The sequence below is a fragment of the Boleophthalmus pectinirostris genome, unplaced genomic scaffold (assembly GCF_026225935.1).
Source record: "Boleophthalmus pectinirostris isolate CB_2022bp ecotype Guang Dong unplaced genomic scaffold, ASM2622593v1 HiC_scaffold_7, whole genome shotgun sequence".
In the NCBI taxonomy this organism is placed as follows: domain Eukaryota; kingdom Metazoa; phylum Chordata; class Actinopteri; order Gobiiformes; family Gobiidae; genus Boleophthalmus; species Boleophthalmus pectinirostris.
In genome coordinates, this window is record NW_026571473.1 from 28540385 (window position 1) to 28559824 (window position 19440).

The 19440-nt window shown below is 38.6% G+C and overlaps 1 protein-coding gene across 1 annotated transcript in view; it reads right to left on the minus strand.

The window, feature by feature from the left end:
- The window catches only part of LOC110154708 (cadherin-2-like), a 236842-nt gene that overhangs the window by 193944 nt on the left and 23458 nt on the right, over positions 1–19440 (minus strand). Inside the window, exon 2 of the mRNA XM_020918725.2 lies at positions 4929–5052. Within this exon, the coding sequence (XP_020774384.2) occupies positions 4929–5052 (124 nt within the window). The remainder of the gene's footprint in view (positions 1–4928; positions 5053–19440) is intronic.

The following is a 19440-nucleotide window of genomic DNA, read 5'->3' on the forward strand; positions in this document are numbered from 1 at the left end:
TACGTTCCTACCCTCACCTATGGTCATGAACTCTGGGTAATGACCGAACTGACAAGATCGCGGATACAAGCGGCCAAAATGAGTTTCCACTGCAGGGTGAAGCCTCAATTGTAACCACATCAGATAGCACCGCGTGATATGGGAAAATAAAAACAAAAATCCTCATATTGCTCAGTTTTATTTAGACTTTTTAAAAACAAAATTAAAAGACTCTCAGATTTTCATGAACATAAACAAAAATGGCACTGATTAAAAGTCTGTAAACACAAAAAATAAACACATTTCCTTCTCCAAAGTCTTCCATCTGCTCCAAATCACATGCTTGGCCCTCGCAATTAAAGGGCCCATATCACGCTGTTTTCAGATTCATGTTATAACGTTGTTTCCTCATCAAAAACATACCTGGAGTTGTGTTTTGTTTCATTCACACATGTTTAACACACAAACCCCGCATATTTAGGCTGAGCTCTTTTTCTCTCAAACTGAAAACACTCTGATCCACACTGCGTTTTAAAACTTCAGCACTTTCACTAGAACCACTCGGATCATTTCAGCCCTTGAATTGCCAATCGCTACTGAAGTAAAGTAGCTGTTAACCTGAAAACTACCACTACTAGGGGGTGGGATAAGACACAAGTTTCACGAGATGAGACGCACCACAAGATTGGGTCCACGAGAGCGAGACAAGATGAGAAGATTTTGACATATTTCAAATAAATAAGTACAGTAAATGCAATCAATTTCACAATGTTGGCTTTGTTTATTTTACGTAATACTTTAATGGTCACTGTTGTACTGCTTTTTGGAACTACAGCTTCTTGAATTGTATAACTCATCAGCTCTTAACTCTTTTAAGGTCAATTCAGGGGGAAAAAATCTCTGGGCGTGTCCCACCAGAAGGATAATCAGGCTGGCGTCACCTAGTGCCTCCACTAAATTTCATTTCTCTCCAGCGACTAGGTCAGGAATCAAAATACAATAGATGGTTCGCAAAAACACTGGAAGTGCAAGTTCGGAGCACCAGCCAATCAGCAAAGAGTGATATATTCAGTGTTGTCAACGATTCCCGACATCGAGGATTTAAAGCTGGAACAAAGAGAATGTTTGGTGAATTTTATCAAGGGGAAAGACATTATTGCAATTCTTCCTACGGGATTTGGAAAACGCTTAATATACCAGTTAGCCCTGTTAGCGGTGCATTGGTTAAATGATATAAAGTACCCGACTACAGTCAAGCGAACTAAATCTAAGGCTGCGAGATCAGACGGTTTCTATAAAGTGAAATGAAGTAAAACTGGCTGACGAATCAGGCTACCGGAAGGAGACCCAGGACACACTGGAGGGACTATGTCTCTCGGCTGGCCTGGGAACGCCTTGGGGTCCTCCTGGAGGAGCTGGAGGAAGTGTCTGGGGTGAAGGAAGTCTGGGAGTCCCTGCTTAGACTGCTGCCCCCACGACCCAGGAAGAAAATGGATGGATGGACAATCTCACAAGATAATTTTTCTCATGTGTGCACAATATTGTAGAGATCTTGTGGCTCAAAATCTTGTCCCATCCCTAACCACTACATGACATCACAAGGTGGGACAGAGCATTTTGAGCTTTGGAGATGTAGACAGACAGGCTGATAACGCAGGATTGCTCAAATATGTGTGAATGAAACAAAACACAACTCCAGGTCACGATCTCTCATTCTTTCTCTTTTCCCGTTAGGAATCTGGAAAGCTGAAAACAACAAAACAACTATAACATTTCACCAACTAACTTTTCTACAGCTTTAACAAACGCATTTAATCTTGCACACACTTCTTCTAACAATTCCTTTTTTTCTTTTCAACTTCTTCAAACCCAGCACGCCCACTGTTGCCACGTTGTCCTCCCCGCCCTGGGCCCACCGTCTGCGGGCCTCTTATCCCCCGTCTGCAGCCTCTCCGTCTAATCCTGGAGCAGCTCAGTCTGGCAAAGGTCACTGCACTTCAACATCCATTACGGCCCACATCTCAACGCACACCCCTCCCCCACTAGCACCCCCGCAGACAGGGAGGGGGATTACTGCCAGAGCCGCGAGATTAATGACTGGAGAAGCGGAGTTGCGATTTGAATGGTAGCAATTAGTAAATGGCAAAGGCAGAATTTATTTAGGAGGTGTCTGGAAAATCTGCGAGAAATATTTACAATGGACGGTCTTTGTTTTTGATACAGATATCTGATGTTTGTCTTGCTTTTTGTAGCTGATACTGATATTAAGATTTTAAAATAACACGACCCACCATTTGAGGATAAAGGCGCACTATGTAACTTTTTGGTTGGGCGTCCATCACCCGCTTGTTCCCATTGCTCTGCCTGGAATGTCGCACAGTATGACATTAAAAAAGCTCTACTTTATATTTATTAGATTATACGTGGTTTTATAGGAAAAAAAGAAAAGGAAAAACAAACATTCTTACTGTGAGTGGGGTCGCCTCTCCACAAGATCTGACCTGTAACTTGGTCTGGTTTGGTCTCCATGAAGATAGAAAGTTACATAATGCACATTTTATATTCAAACGGTGTATTTCAGGCAATTGGTAACTGAGATACTTCCCACCTCTGACTTGAAAACTTGCCCAAAAAGCAGCTCTTCAAGTGGGAGGTGATCAGAAGACTCCTAATTCAGATGCAAAAAGAAACAGAGGTGGGACCAAGTCGTTGTTTTGCGAGTCTCAAGTAAGTCTCAAGTCTTTGACCTCAAGTCCGAGTCAAGTCCCAAGTCAAATACAGGCAAGTCCAAGTCGAGTCTCGAGTCACTGGCCCATAAGTCCAAGTCAAGTTAAAGTCATTTCAAGTCTTTAAACCAAAAACGTACCAAATAACTTTTGCAATTTGTAAGACTTTTAAACTAAATGGTACCTAAAAAGTCATGGTAAACAAGTATTTATAAGAGATGTAGAAATGCAAATTTTTCCTTTTTAAATGTCTTGACAAGAGTGCAAATTATTACAGTCAGAATAGATATAATTAAGATTTAAGAGAGCTTAACAACACTTATTTCGTCAAGCAGTCTGCACTGAAATTGAAGGATCATAATTTGTAGTTCCCTCTGTTTTACTGTATTGTACTGTATATTACTGTAGTACATTTGAGTATCACAGTACTTTAGTTGCATCCAAAGTAAAAAAAAATAAAAATAGAGAGGTGGGAGGGACATGTTCCAGTTTGTTCATTTGTTCACTTGTACATGTATCTACTGTAAAGAGAAATGTATTTTCTAAAAACATACATATATATTTTTAGGACAAGTATAAAGTCTTCTCAAGTCACAGGCCTTAAATCAGAGTCAAGTCCCAAGTCTTTGTCTATTTTATCAAGTCAAGTCTCAAAGTCTCACAAAAACCACCACATAAACCAAGTAAACACCTGATACAGTTTAATCAGAAAATATTCTTCTCTTTAGCTTTTGCCACGTTGTTTACATATGAGATAATTCAGCTGTAACTCGTAACGTTTAACTGGGAAATATCTGACGTTCCAAGAGTTCACTTCACAAATTTAAGGTTCACTGTGTAACTTTTCTGTTTGGAGGGTTTGCCATCTACTTGTCTCCATGGTGATGTTATTGCTTTGCCTGGGATGTTCCGCACTATGGGATTAAACAAATATATCCTGTATTTATTCATTAAAGCTGTTTTTATTTCTCAAAACTACCTCAAAAACATGCATTATGATTGTGAGCAGGTTCATTTCTACACAGATCTGACCTGTAAGTTGACCCGGTGACACGGCCTGCTTGTCTCCATGGCAATTAGTTAATAGTTAAATTAAATCCCATAGAGTGGAACATTTCAGGAAGAAAACATCGAAGTGGTGGACCCTCTACCAGAAAAATACAGCTACATGTTTTGGCCTAATTGCTCTTCTACTTTGATTCACTAATCTTGACTCACTAATAGACACGTCCCAGGCCCCGAGAACAGAAAATAATGACATTTAAAGGTCTTATATTACGCCAAATTAACTCTCGTGAGCTTTAAGCCATTAGAATGATAGAATGCTGTGGCCTGAGTGACCGTCATTACTTTGTCTACATCTCCAAAGCTCAAAATGCTCTGTTCCACCTTGTGATGTCATGACACTTAGAGAAGCAATTCCTGTATTACCACATGAGATGACAAAGTGGAACAGAGTGTTTTCAGTCTGAGAGAAGAACTTAGCCTAAATATGCAGGTTGTGTGAATGAAACAAAACACAACTCCAGGTCTGTTTGTAATGAAGATACAACATTATAACATACATTTAGGGCAGCTTGATTATGGAAAAAAAATCATTATTACTATTATTTTGGTCAATACTTAAATCACAATTATTAAAACAATTACTTTTTAGTTACACAATGCATCTATTCAGCATTTCTCTCACAAAAAAAAAAAAAAAACTCTTATTGATAATTTACGCAAAACTTTCAAATTGAGGATAAATATAGGCTACAAATATGTACCTTAGAGCAGTTTTGCAAAGCATAAAACACAAATCAATCAATAAAATATACTTTGAACATGAAATAAGGAATAGAAAAACATAAATGTATCCAAAATAAAGTATACATCAAGCTGTTCTACAATCTCTATATAAATAAACTTTGTAAAGCTTTATTGTTTCAACTTGATTATATGAGTTTGGAGATCGTTTGACACACTTATCGAAATAATGATCTAAATTCAATTAATTGCACAGACTTACATGGATCAGAGGAATATGGGACATTTAAACAACTGCAGTCTTGGGGTTTTACTAATTGCGACCATTCCCATTTCTTTTCCGCTCTAACTGTAGCATACAAAATCTCTCAACAACAACAACCGCCATTACAATCGTGTCCAACACCAGCGCCCCCATCAGACCAGGAGTGGGATAACCAAGCTCGTGTGTGTGTGTTTTGTGTGAGTACTGACCGTTACACAGTGCCTGGCGGCTCTGCACTTGTCTGTCCACCTCTGCGACGTACTCGTCTTGTGTGAATCCTCTCTTACACGTGTCTGGCGGAGCGCTGTTGGACTCTCCGAGCACAACAGAGACCTGAGGGGAGAACAGAGGCGCAGTCAAAACACGACTCACACAAGCACATGGTGAGAATTCAGCTTATGGATAGTGTTACAAAAGTTTTCATAGTAGATCGTTGTAAAGATACGTTTTTATATTTGGTAACAAGCTTTTCGAGTGTGGTGGTTTATGGGACATCAACTATCTATGTCCCCAGATGTGAATTAATCTGGCTTTTTACTGATAACGATTGTGCAAAAAGTGCTTTGAATCCGTGTATCATTCGTTCATCCGTTTTTCAAAATAAAACCAAATATTTAAAAAATGAAATATATATATTTTCTTCATTTGTTTCTAAAACCACAGTGAAAAAACTGATAACGATACCTTTTTTTCAGTTTGGGACCTGACCGAGACCAGGACTGGGACTGAGACCAGGACCAGACAGGGACTGAGGCCAGGACTGATGCCGGGACTGAGACTGGGACCAGACCAGGACTGAATACAGTTTAGTCATGGTTTAGTTCTGTTTTAGTCCTGTTTTAGTCCTGGTTCAGTCCGTATGCGGTGCAAAAGTCCGGCATCTCAGTTTATGTCATGGAAACGGGAAACGTCCATTATCTGTTTTTTCCATTATTCATTTAAACACAAAATCTAAAACTGAAAAAACGAATCATTATCTGTTTTTTTTTTTTTTTCATTTTAGAGACAAATAATGAAGAAAATAGTTTATCTTTTTTCGTTTTCTTATTTTTGGTTTTATATTGAAAAACAAATGAACGAATGATACACAAATTGCTTTTATTCATTTTTTACTGAATTCAGATTTTGTTTAAGGATTGGATTTAGTGTTAAAGATGCATTCTGGAACTTTTCTGGTGGAAAGTCCATCAAATGCTTTCCTCCATGGCCATGTTATTGCTTTATCTGGAATGTTTCACAGTATGGTATTAAATCTTTCCATCTTCATGGAGACCAAACCACACCAACTTACAGGTCAGATCTGTGGAGAGGCAACACCACTCACAGTCAGAATGCCTGTCTTTCTAGGTATTTTTGAGCTATAAAACCACCTATAACTTAATAAATGCAGGTTTGAGCTGTTTAATGTTATACTGTGGAACATTCCAGGCAGAGCAGTGACATCTCCATAGAAACAAGCATAAGAAAATTTACACAATGCACCTTTAACAACTTACAACCTATCACTTCATATGGAAACCCTCTGTAATCAGTCACATCATAGGGACGCCATTCCCAGTGATGGATGAAGTACTCAATTTTGTTACTTAAGTAAACCTACATGTTTAAAAAAAATACTTAAAGAGTAAAAAGTAAAAGTATTTAGCAGAGATTTTTAGAACAATCAAAGGATGAAATTGACTTCAATAGATGATTTCTTATTTTTTCTAGCTGTTTTTGTGTGTTATGTTGCTCAAAGTGGGACAGAAACTCAAATTAAATGTGTGAAAAATAAAGTCTCATCTTTTCTAGCAGGTCTCAAACCATAAAGAAAACTAAGTTGAAAAAGCTGAGGCACTCAAAAAGTACAAAATAATGAAAAGCCTTTAAGACCACATGGCAGATAAAGTTCAAATCTTGATGAGATTTTAAGTTAAAATCTTGGCGAGACTGGTTCCTACACTGAAGAGCACCTAAAGGACAATTTTGCACAACCTTTGTACATCCAAGTAGCACTCTTAAGGGCCGTTCACACCAAAGCGCCAAAAAAACGCCTTGACGCCTGTATTTGGACGCCTTTGCATTTGAGTTTAGACGCCCCCGACGCGCATCTTTGACGCCGTGGACGAACGGGACAAAAATACTTGATGCGCGTCCGTTGCCCTGGAAACAAGAGCCCGGTCCCGCTCTTTTCCTTTTTATGACATAAAACATCAGCGACGGAGATCGGGTCGACGACTGGGGCGTATATATATTTATACTCCGCTAATGACACTGGATCAGTCCCGGTCTAGTCCTGGTCTAATACCGGTCTGGTCCTGGTCTAATCACGGTCTAGTCCTGGTCTAAGTCCTTGTCTAGTCTCGGTCTAGTCTCGGTCTAGTCTCGGTCTAGTCCTTGTTTAGTCCTTGTTTAGTCCCGGTCTAGTCCTGGTTTGGTCCTGGTGGTCCGTTCCTGGTGTAGTCCTCGCTATCGGCTCGGTGATTGTGGCGTATATATTTATTCTCCGCTCATGTTTGTGGTTCTCGTTCTGGTTCTCGGGTCTTGCTTCATGATAATAACGTCGCTGCGTCTCTGGATACTCGTCCCTGATTGGCTGACGCGGCGCGTCTGACGCGAAAAGTTCAGCATTTTCAACTTCTTGACGCTGACGCCTTGGCCGCGTCTTGGCCGCTGACGCCAAAACGCTGAAGACGCGCCGCGCTGACGGCAGATTCGCGCCGCGCTGACGCTGAAGATGCGCCGCAAAAACGCAGGACGCTCTAGTCGCGCGTCCACATAGACTTTACATTGAAACTGGACGCTTTGACGCCTTGGTGTGAACGGCCCTTCACACCCTAAAGTTTTGCATAAAGAAAACTACTTTTAACTTTTTAGTCCAGATCTAAAATGTAGTGGAGTAGAAAGTACAGATACCTGCTCTCAAATGTAGAAAATCAAAAGTATTCACTGTAAAAAAAAAAATGCCTAAAACTTGTATTTAATTTGTACTTTTACTTTTGTACTTCTTTACCTTCCACCACTGGTCACTTCTGTTTATTAGTTTAGGAGCTTAGGCCTGTAAAGATCTCTTTAACAAAACAAACCATCTCCAAGTGAGCGTATAATTCTGTCAAACATATAATATTTAAAAATATGCAGGCATGTTGTTGAAATCAAACTCTTCCATCCATGAGAAAAACTGACCCAAATAGTGCTCTGAATGATATGTGACTGGGGAAGTGTTGAGAGAAGGCAAAAGGCTACTTTCCATAATAATACACAAAACACGGGCTCGTACTATGGGAAACTCCTATGTGCGGTATGTAGGTCAAAGATGTGAAATGAGCCTTGTAATGTTTATCACAGAGAAAAATGGAGGCTTCACTGGTTTCATAAACATATACTGAATTGTTTTACATTGGACAACTCATATTAGTGGTTTTTATTTACTTTTTAAACCATGATCAGGTAATATTTTCTTGTTTTACCGGTTTAAGCCAAGTCGAAATCCAAACTGAAACGTGAAATAAGCAAAGTGTAAACTAGTGTTGTCATGATACTAAAATTTCTCAATTTCGATATTAAGGAAACAGCTCAAGATCCTTCTAAAACTCTTCAGGAAAAGGGTGGGTGCGGGTCTCTAAAAACTTGACCCGTGCAGGACTCTGGGTCGGGTCACGTTGGTCATGTGCGGTGATCGCGGTGGCCCAACACGTACCACAGTGGGCCTCTTAAGATCACGGTGATTCATTTTTGCGGTTATTGCGACTGCCCTAGTATCGATACTTGCTCAAATGAGTATATCTAGTTTCGATACTAGTTTTTAAGGGTGTAACGGTACATGTATTCGTGCCAAATCGTTTCAGTACGGGACGTTCGGTTCGGTGCAGGGCTGTGCACAAGTGAGTTCGCGCAATTTGTGTGTGTTTACATTCCGCCACTACATGTGCAGCTACACAGAAGACTCGGCTCTTTAATATTCACGAGGAAACTGGTCCGTGATTGGGGTGGCAGTGTTTCCCGCAGCGCTCTATACTTAGGGCAGCCACATTGACAACAATTACCCCACGCTTTGATCACGTCCCTCCAAAACCACGTGAATCCAAAACTGTGTGGACAAGTTGGTTTTTCTGGCCAAAAATATGAAGTTTGAGTAAAACTTCATCCTGGAACTGTGAGTGCTGCACTTTACTTTTTGTTAAGTTTTGTTTACTGTTTACACGATTTTTTAAATATAATATTTCATACATTTGTTGCTTGTTTGAGAATATTTTATTTAACTTATTAGTATCAAAAAAGCAGCACTTTGCATTTATTTTATTTTCCCGTTTGTATAATGTTAAAACAACCTGTTGGTTTAATAAACACACAAATAAAAAAGCAAATGGTTTTGTTCCCATACTGTACCGAAAATGAACCGAACCATGACCTCAAAACTGAGGTACATACGAAACCGTGATTTTTTGTGTACAGTTACACCCCTACTAGTTTTTGTATTGTATATTATCTGATTATTGATACTTTTCACAACCCTAACCCAGTCCCAACACTGATGCAGAGCTAAATAATATTGTAGTTAGTAACAATATATAAATATATAAAGTCACAATTATAGAAGTTTCAAAGTACTAGTAGTTTTATGAGTAGTACCTTAGTAGTAGTATTTTATAGTCTGAGGATTTGGGGATTTCATAATTGTACTGTAAATGCTTCTTTCATGCCAATTTGAGAAGTACTGTCCCAAAAAGGGAAAGTATGCAGCGGGAATTTGTAGAGCATGCTGTTTTTACCTTTCAAATAAATAAGTAAGTGTGCAGCGAGCACTGAATCAGTACACGGTGAAGGCTGAAGAGTGAATACTAAAACTCGATTGCCTGAAGTCCCTGAACACCAAATTTTCAACCATGAGTGAGGAACATGGATCCGTTTGAACTATTAGCTCCGACCACTTCTCTCCCTCATTAGTTGCATCAGGACAGAGAAAAAACTTCATAGGATATAGTCAAGAAGAAGGATCAATATAGCAAAAAATGTGATAATTATGATTTTTTTTGGAGCAGATGGAGTTGTTAGGTGATGTATTTTAGCAACATTTGTCTTCCCCCAGTAGTAAGGATGTAACAATAACCAAAATAGCATCAGAAGTCTCACAATAATATCGAATAATATATCGAATTTCAAGTCTCGTTGCTTAAATTCACATTACGGTGCAGCAATAGCTAAAAGACCATGATCCTTTGCTGCTTCAGTGCACAATACATGAAGAAATAAATGAAACACTTCTTAATAATTTGTATAATAAGGGCGCCAAAAGCTTTTCCAGGCATTTTAAAAGTAACATGAAGAATAATTTGGTTTTCATTAGTCTCCACAAAATATCTCAATAAATATCGTATCGTGACATGCATATCGTGTTGAGATATTTGAATATTGTTACATCCCTACTCAGTGCAGATATATTGTAAACGCCAGGGATAAACCAGTCCAGCTTTTTCAGTTCTGATACTGATATGGATACTTTGACTTATCTACCGATACCCAATTGAGTGTAGAGACGGAAAATGGCACTTATGTCTTTAAAACACAATTAACTTATTACACAGAGATGCACTAGTGTTATGTATCTGTTACTTATACTTCACATCATGACTAAACAGCTTCATATAAATAAAAGTTCAGTAAAAAAAAATATCAGTTAAAACAATATCATGGAATCAATAGCCAATACAGCCAAATTTTTTGTTTCTATGTCGATATTTGATACCAGTATTGTATTGGTGCATCCTAATAGCTTCTCTAAATGTCAAAATAAGATCCCTGCATGTAATGTGCATATTATTATAAAGTGTTTTATTGTCTAAGAATCAGAAAGTGATCTGTTAGCATGCTAGTTGCTGTTTCCCGTGGTGGTAAAACTCAGCTTTGGCCTATGAAAGTTGTGAAAGAGAAGAATATCGGCTTGAACGTTCCCCTGGCTTGAAAGTCCCAGCGTGAGTGTCCCATTGTCTCGGCGAGAACGTCCCCCTCCTCCCACTGGGCGCAGGCTTCTCTCGGGCGGCACACGGGTAACTGCTGTGCCCGGGAGAGGGGGGACGTTCTCGCCGGCCTTTAGTACGTGATGCATTCAGTTAGAAAGTCATCATTCTATATGATGATAAAATGAAATGTGAATGCAGCGAGACCAAATGTCAGGCCTTGTTTATGTCATTTTACTGATCTTCCTGAAGCAGCACACATTTTTTCAGTATGTACTATCAATATAATCCTCATTCGCTCGCAGAAGTTTACTATGAAATCGTATTTAAAATATTTTTTTTCTTGTTCTTCATGTCCTATACAGCATCTAACTGTTAATTTGGGAAGAAATATTAATTATTTCCTTACCTGCTGCCATGAACCTAATTTGTAAGTAGCGCAACACAAGAAACTTGTTAAAAATCATTCAGATTCACTTTTAGGAAGGTCTTAACTATGTATTTTATTGAAATGTGTAAGATAAAATCCTGAAATAGTTGAGACTACATAATTTTTGCATGTTTTGTTTGTATGTACGAAGAAATGTGTTGAGATATGCTGTAACTTGCATGTGTATTTAATGCTATATGTATATAATGTTTTTTTTGTTTTTTTTTTATGTACAGTATATAGATTAACTTACTTTCATGCACCAGTCCAGCTTTTTCAGTTCTGATACTGATATCGATACTTTGACTTATCTACCTATATCCGATATCAAGTGTAGAGATGGAAAATGGCATTTATTTCTTTAAAACACTGTTAACTTACTACACAGAGATGCAATAGTGTCACGTATCTGTTACTTATACTTGACATCATGACTAAACAACTTCCAAAGAATAAAAGTTCAGTTAAAAAATATAAAAAAATATCAGCTAAAACAATATCATGGAATCAATACCTGATCCAGCCAGGTTTTCAGTATCTGTGCCGATATTCGATACCGATATTGTACTGGTGCATCCTGAGTAGCGTCTCTAATGTCAAAATAAAATCCCTGCGTGCTATGTGCATATAATTATAAAGCGTTTTATTGTCTAATAAAGTCTAATAATAAGTAGTAATTATTAAAAAATAAAAATAAATATTAAGTCTTGTTTACTGTGGTAGTAAAACTTAGCTCTGGCCTCTGAAAGCTGTTATGAAAGCTTATATAAACTCATCACAGTGAATAATTTGGATGCCTTGAATGCATAAGTAAAGTGAATAATAACTTTGGATCACTGCAAGTTGTTTTTTAACAAAGTAAACACAGTAAACATCAAGTACAGCACTTTTAATTCATGGTTGTCATCCATTCTACATTTTCTACACACTTTTTAATACACAAACCCCTTCATTTATTTGTTTTTCAGTGCCTTATGACAAACTTGAGGTAACATGAGGTTAAGCAAGACACTCCGAAACTTGTTTTTGAACTGCGGCGGAAAGCAAACCGGAGTTTACTTTGTGTCAGCAGCAGAGAACTTCAAATTAAAATGCTGTGTAGCCAAATCTGTGTCTCCGCGCTGACAGCCGATCCTTCACAATCTCATACCATCATATCGCACGCGCATAGTCCACAGAAATACGTGAAGTGTGACGAACTGCAATGAAAAACAATGGATTCTCGGGGTCTTGCTTATTACAAGACAAAGGACAATTGACACCATAGATCTCAATATCTGCAGGTTACAAGAAGTGGGATATGTTTCGATACCGATTCCAATACTATGGCTGTCGATAATTGATAATAGTGCAGACTGATGAAACGTTTTCTCATCATAAACATATCTGAAGTTGCATTTTGTTTCATTCATACACTACCGGTCAAAAGTTTTAGAACACCACATTTTTCAGGTTTTTTTTACCGTTTACTGTTGACCAAAACATATTCTAAACTTGTGATTCATGAAAGTGTCCAAGTTTGGCAGATATAACAGCTGAACATAGCTGAACTCGTGGCCTGTTCTTTTTACAACAGAAATCAAATATTCTTCAGAAAGTTTTTCCCAAGTCTGTTGCAGAAGTTCCCATAAATGTGTGGCACTTATGGACAGTGTTGGGGAGTAACAGATTACATGTACCGGAGTTACGTAATCAGAGTACAAATTATGAGTAACTGTATTCAGTTACAGTTACTGTTTCAGTGATAATTCAGTGGTAATTAGATTACAGTTACTTTGTTGAAATAAATGAATTACACCGAGGTATTTTCCTGTTTTCACATTTTGGGCTATATCCCTTTTTTTTTTTTCTTCCTGTAATTCCACTCATTGCTGGACACTAAACCAGGTCTAAACCAGGTCTAAACTAGGTCTAAAACTAGGTCTAAACAAGGTCCAAACCAGGTCTAAACCAGGTCTAAACTAGGTCTAAAGCTAGGTCCAAACCAGGTCTAGGTCCAAACCTAGGTCTAAAACTAGGTCCAAACCAGGTCTAAACCAGGTCTAAACTAGGTCTAAAGCTAGGTCCAAACCAGGTCTAAGCCCAGGTCCAAACCAGGTCTAAAACTAGGTCTAAAACTAGGTCCAAACCAGGTCTAAACTAGGTCTAAAGCTAGGTCCAAACCAGGTCTAAGCCCAGGTCCAAACCAGGTCTAAACTAGGTCTAAAACTAGGTCCAAACCAGGTCTAAACCAGGTCTAACCCAGGTCTAAAACCAGGTCTAACCCAGGTCTAAAACCAGGTCTAAAACCAGGTCTAAACCAGGTCTAAAACCAGGACTAAAACCAGGTCTAAACCAGGTCCAAACCAGGTCTAAAACCAGCTCTAAACCAGATCTAAACCAGATCTAAACCAGGACTAACCCAGGACTAAAACCAGGTCTAAACTATGTCTCAAACAGGATTTAACCATGTGGACCGTGTTTCCTTCACTTTTATCAATAATATTTTTAATACGGTTAAGTAAAGTCTGGGCTTTTTTATTTTCTTTTATCAGACAAAACATCTTATGTGAAGATATCCTGGTCTTTGCTTCTCTACAGCAAATCAAGTAATCCAAAGTATTCAGATTACATTACTCACTTTAAGTAATTTAATGGATTACGTTATAAACTACATTTTGGGGTGTGTAATCTGTAATCTGTAGGGGAATACATTTTAAAATTAACCTTCCCAACACTGTCTGTAGGTTGTTTGACTTTCACTCTTCTGTCCAGTTTATCCCAAAACCAGCTCGATGGGGTTTAAGTCTGGACACTGTGCTGGACACTTTACCATCTTGCTCTTTTTTCCTGAGGTAGTTTTGGCAGAGCTTGGACTTGTGTTTTGTTATATTGTATTTTTTATTTTATTTTTTTTAACCTCTGTCTGTTCAGTTCTTACCTTCGTACCATTTCAAGCTCTTCATTGGACTTACACGACTTGAATTGCAATAAATAACCGGAAAAATGATGGTGTTCTAAAACTTTTGACCGGTAGTGTACATGTTTAACACAAACCTTGCATATTTATGGTAGCCAAATTTTTATTTTGCGCTTTTCCACCTTCAAGGAAACACTCATCCATTCACACTCACATTCATACACCAGGGTCCGGAGACACTGGGGGCCCAAAGACACAACAACGGTATTCAATTGTGGCATCTGGAATCGCCGCCAAACTGTGGGTCAGCGGTTATACCAATGAGGTTTATGTCAACAGTAGGATTCTAAACGATCAGTGGACAAACACCAACCCAGACTGAGTCAAGCTTTGCCTTGCGATATAAGGGGAAAAAAAAAAAAAAAGAATCAACGATTTTTTGGCGAATGGCTGTAGACTTGTCAATTAAAATGCGCTTGCCTTATCATCGAGATCGACATAAGCTTAAGTCGCGATCTATTAGGGGTGTAACGAAATCCAAGTCTCATGATACAATATCATCACGGTATGAACCTCACAGCACGATATTTATTGCGATATCGTGGGAAAGCTCACGATATGGTGGGGAGGCTCACGTTTAGGAATGTAACGATATCCAAATCTCTCTGTACGATATTTTCATAATATACCTCTCATAGTACGTGTTAGAGAATTCTATGATATAAATGTATTTCTTTGATTAAAGTCTCATTAAAGTGTTACTCATTTATATATGTAATTCTTTCACTAAAGTATTAATCATTTAAAGGGTGAATCATTTAAATATTAATCATGGTGTAATCAACATTGCTTTGGGTCTGTTTTGGTTCAGGAAGTACAGGACATGATACCAGCAGCAGATATGAAATGACATGTCAACTGACAGATTAAACTAATCTACTATGGGCACCAACAATTCTGGGTTTGTCCCATCTTATGTTAAAACTGAAGGCCTTGGGGAACTACTAAATTGTCTATCTTTGGGATATGTAATCAAATGTGAAATGGGAGGGTGGTTCAGTTGACGATTGTTAGTTATAAGAGAACATGTGAAATGTATGTCATCAAGTATGCTTATCTGTGACATGATTTTCAATAAAAGTGTGACTTCGAGAGTTGTTGAGCAGAGTCGGTCAGGGAGCTGACAGACAGTGGGCACGACTCTCCTTGCGCAAGTATAAATTTTAACCGTCTCTTTCTGGTGTGTCTTTATTTAATGTAATTTGATGTCTTAGGGTAGAATTCCCTGACAGTACGATATTTATTACGATATTTTGTGGAGGCCGCAAACAAAACTGTAAATACGCTGCTTTTTCCTGTTAAAATGCCTTCACAAGACTTAATCCAAAGAACTAAGACTTAAAAGTGCTTAGAACTGTTATTTCTTCTTGTAGTCTGCACTGAAATGGAGCAAAGGATCATGGTCTATGTAGTTCCCGCTGTCTTTTTTTAGCTATTGATGCACCATAACTCTTTTAAGCAATTTAAGCAAAGAAACTTATAATTCGATATATTGTGATGGTCCACGATATTATTGTGAGAACTTTGACGATACGATATCAAGATATTTCTGTTATTGTTCACATCCCTACGATCTATTGCTCTTTCAGTTTTTGGCCCAGCCCTATGTGAATGTGATCTTTTTTGTATCAATACTAGTTTTAGTCTCTGACACTTTTGACAACCTGAGCAAAGTTACAGATTTTGAAGTATGACCCACATACAGGCCCATTTGAGCGCACTGCAAACATGAACTGATAATTGTATTCGGGAAACTTACCAAAGACATCGAGATATTCATTCCTGTCAAACGCGCCCACCCCCAGACATATGTCAAAGTAATAGCCCCTGACTCATGACTTAAGGGAGAGGGTAGGGTCCAAAAACATCAACTCATCTAAAACTCCATTCCACAATGCTACAGAGATTTTAACTGCATCAGCGTACGAGAATATAAGCACCACTTTTGTACCGACGCAAAGACATTGTAGGTTTTATTGACGACTTACACTGTTCTGAGCTTAAGAAATGTCTAATTGCCGTCACCGCCTATAGGGGATATATGTGTTACAGTGCTTCCAGTCATTTGACAATTTAATAATAGGGGACTGATCACGTGGCAGCCCTTTGCATGTTGAAAAGGTTAAGGAGAGTTTATTAATAGTCGTAACTGGAAAACGATGGCGCGTAGAGCTGCACAATATGACAAAAGTACATATTATAAAACAGAGAAGGTAGGTAATGCTGTAGGAGCTTTGAAAACATCAAATTATGACAGATTCAGATTCAGAGATTATCCATTTTTGCTTGAAATTTACAGAAAAAGCATTAATGTGAACAAGCATTTCAAACTAGAAATGTTTTGAACAAATACGGAGTGAACTTTTAAAGATGCACCTCGTAATTTTTCAGGTGGGCAGTGCCAGTGTGCCACCCGCTTGTCTCCATGGAGATGTTAAAGCTTTGCCTCGAATATCTGTCTATCTGTAGAGACACAACTATTTATTTATTTATTTATTTAGCACGTATAACCTAACAATAAAAAGACACACTAGATTAAAAAAAAGTAGGTGCTGGAAGAGAAAAAACCTAAAAGGGCTTATATTACAGCCTTATGAATACATTAAAAATTGAATATTATCCCTATGCAATTATTATTATTATTATTTTTATTACATTTAAACACCTTGGATTAAATTCAGTTGATTCAAACATGGATTAAAATACAATGAAACATCCACAAGTGAATGATCATCAAACATTATCATGAAAGATCAAACATTTCCTCACACTCTTCTTAAACAACTCAGATATTCCGTCACTGACTAGACGTGAAAACATTTTACTGAAAGTAAGAATGCATGTTTTTCCATTTTTTTGGAGTAAAAGAGCCATAGATAAGTTTAATATATTGTGGAAGATTCCAAGGTAAACCGAGGACTTCTGCATGGAGACAAGCAGGAGGCAAATACCCGACCAGAAAAGTTACTTATTCATCTTTAAAATGAGCAACATGATATTAAAGGTTGTATGGAGGATTTTTTGTTTCAAGTTGTCAATGATAGCATTATAGAGGTGCAGTAGCCTTGTAATTATGATGACCAAAAAAAAGAGAATAAAAATTCATCAACTCTGGACGTGGTGGGGCTAAACATTTGCCAATAGATAACGACACTGCCTCGTTATCTGTTAGCTGACAGGCTGTCAATCAATCTCCCTACGTTTCTAGCGTAACTGACTTGCCTGCGCGCCGCCGGTACGTGGTTTACGTACGCCTGTCACGCAGTCCACAGACGCAAGCCGCACAGACGCTGTTTACTCCACCAACGCAACAGTTCTTAGCGGCTTTTTTTGACCTATATCTTCCTCGCAGTTCGCACAAAGTTTGTTGCAATGGCGACAAGAATCCAGGAGCAGTTCGCCGCAAAAGAAAGTCCGTTTTTGAGGTCGCTGAAAGAAGAAGACAAGGGGAAAAGCAGCGAAGCCAAACTAAGGTGATTCTTGAAGATTCATTCCAGCGATGGCGCAACTGAAGCAGACGCAGGGTCTAAAGACTGACGCACTGGTCGCACAAATTACTCCTGGACAGGTCACTTCTGCTTATTATGAAAACGTACTTTATTTCCAAGAGCTAGTCAAACGTTTTTCAGGACACGAAAGCGATATCCTATGTCTGAAAACGTAATTTTCAAGGCAAAGAAAGAGTCCGCTTGCTGCTGCGTGTTGTAGCTAGTTCATTCGCACTGAATCTCCGCGCAACCTTCTCTGCACCCCTTTCCTGCTCCTGTCCCCGCTGCCCGTTCCGCTCTTCCCCCTGCTCCTCACTTCTCCGGGCACGGAATCTCCGCGCACCGCTCCCCCTCTCCTCTCTCCTCTCTCTCTCTCCTCTCCTCTCTCCTCTCTCCCTCTCCTCTCTCCTCTCTCCTCTCCTGCTCCTCACTCTGGGCACGGAATCTCCGCGCACCGCTCCCCTCTCCCTGCTCCCTGCTCCGCTCTTCTCCCTGCTCCTCACTTCTCGTCCGCGCACGAAATGTCCGCACACCCGCTCCCCCCGCTCCTCACTTCTCCGCCTTGCCTAACCAACACTGTAGTTAGTTGTTTACAAGTCATGTGCACCGGCTGTAAACAAACCTGTTTCTGGCGTAAAGAGGAGGCGGGAGGAGGCGTTTCTACGTAGGGAGCTGTGTAGGGGAGGGGGGGTGGTTTCACGCATGCGCAACATTTGAAAAAGGACAAACAGTCGCTGGATTTCTCGTTCCTTGGAAAATCCTCTATACAACCTTTAAGTTAGTGTTGTCATGATGCTAAAATTTTGATACTAATGAATAGACTAGATTCAGATACCACAATGCTAATTAAAAGCAGAATTTATTTATACAATAGAATGTGATTGTCAACATTAAATTGTAGTACTTTGCTTTATATTTCCATGTGTTTTATATGTTATGTGTAATCCTCAGTGGTCCATGAGCGTATACTGGTCTTTGTGCTCTTATACTTGTTCTGATACAGCTCAAGATCATTCTAAAGACATTCAGAAAAGGTTCATTTCTGTCCCGTGAATGTGACTTTTTGAGTATTGATACCTGCTCAAATGAGTATCTAGTTTCGATACTAGTTTTAGTACTGACTGGTATCTGATTCTTACTTTTGACATCACTATAATGAGTGTCCATGAACATTTTCTTATATAACATAAACACATAATGAGAATGCAATACAAACATTATGCAATCTCAGTGACTCACACTGTAGACTCACCTTTATGTGACAGATAATACTCCCTACAACTGTACAAAACTTCACCTAATGTAACGGATAACCCGAAATCATCATATCATTGTCTTTTATTACTTATCTTTCAATTTTATTTGGACTTGTACATATACATTTATATAATTATGTCTTTTTTCACATGTTTTTTGCTACTTATTTAGAGTTTATTAATACCATTTATATATTTTCTGTGCATTATTATATTCATTGTGATGTGTGAGCTGATGTGTCCAAATAATTTCTATTGTGGATCAGTAAAGTTAGTATAAGTCAGGGGTGGGCAAACTTTTTGACTCATGGGCCACACGGGGTACTAAAATTTGACAGAAGGACCGGACCAAGAGCAGATGGATAGAGTTTTTGGTAATCCACCTCATAAGAGAAAAAAAAATAACATGGGATATGTAGAAAACATATCCCATAAATTAAAATCATTACAAAGCATTATATTATAGCAAAATATCTGTCTTTCAAGTCCTACGGTATTTACCATTTATAGAAACACTTTTAAAACACTGAAAATTATTATTATTACTACTATTGTTCAAGTTCAGTGGGCCGGATTAAAAAGATTAAAAGGCCGCATATGGCACCCAGGCCGTAGTTGGCCCACCCCTGGTCTAAGTCTAAGTCTAAGTCTG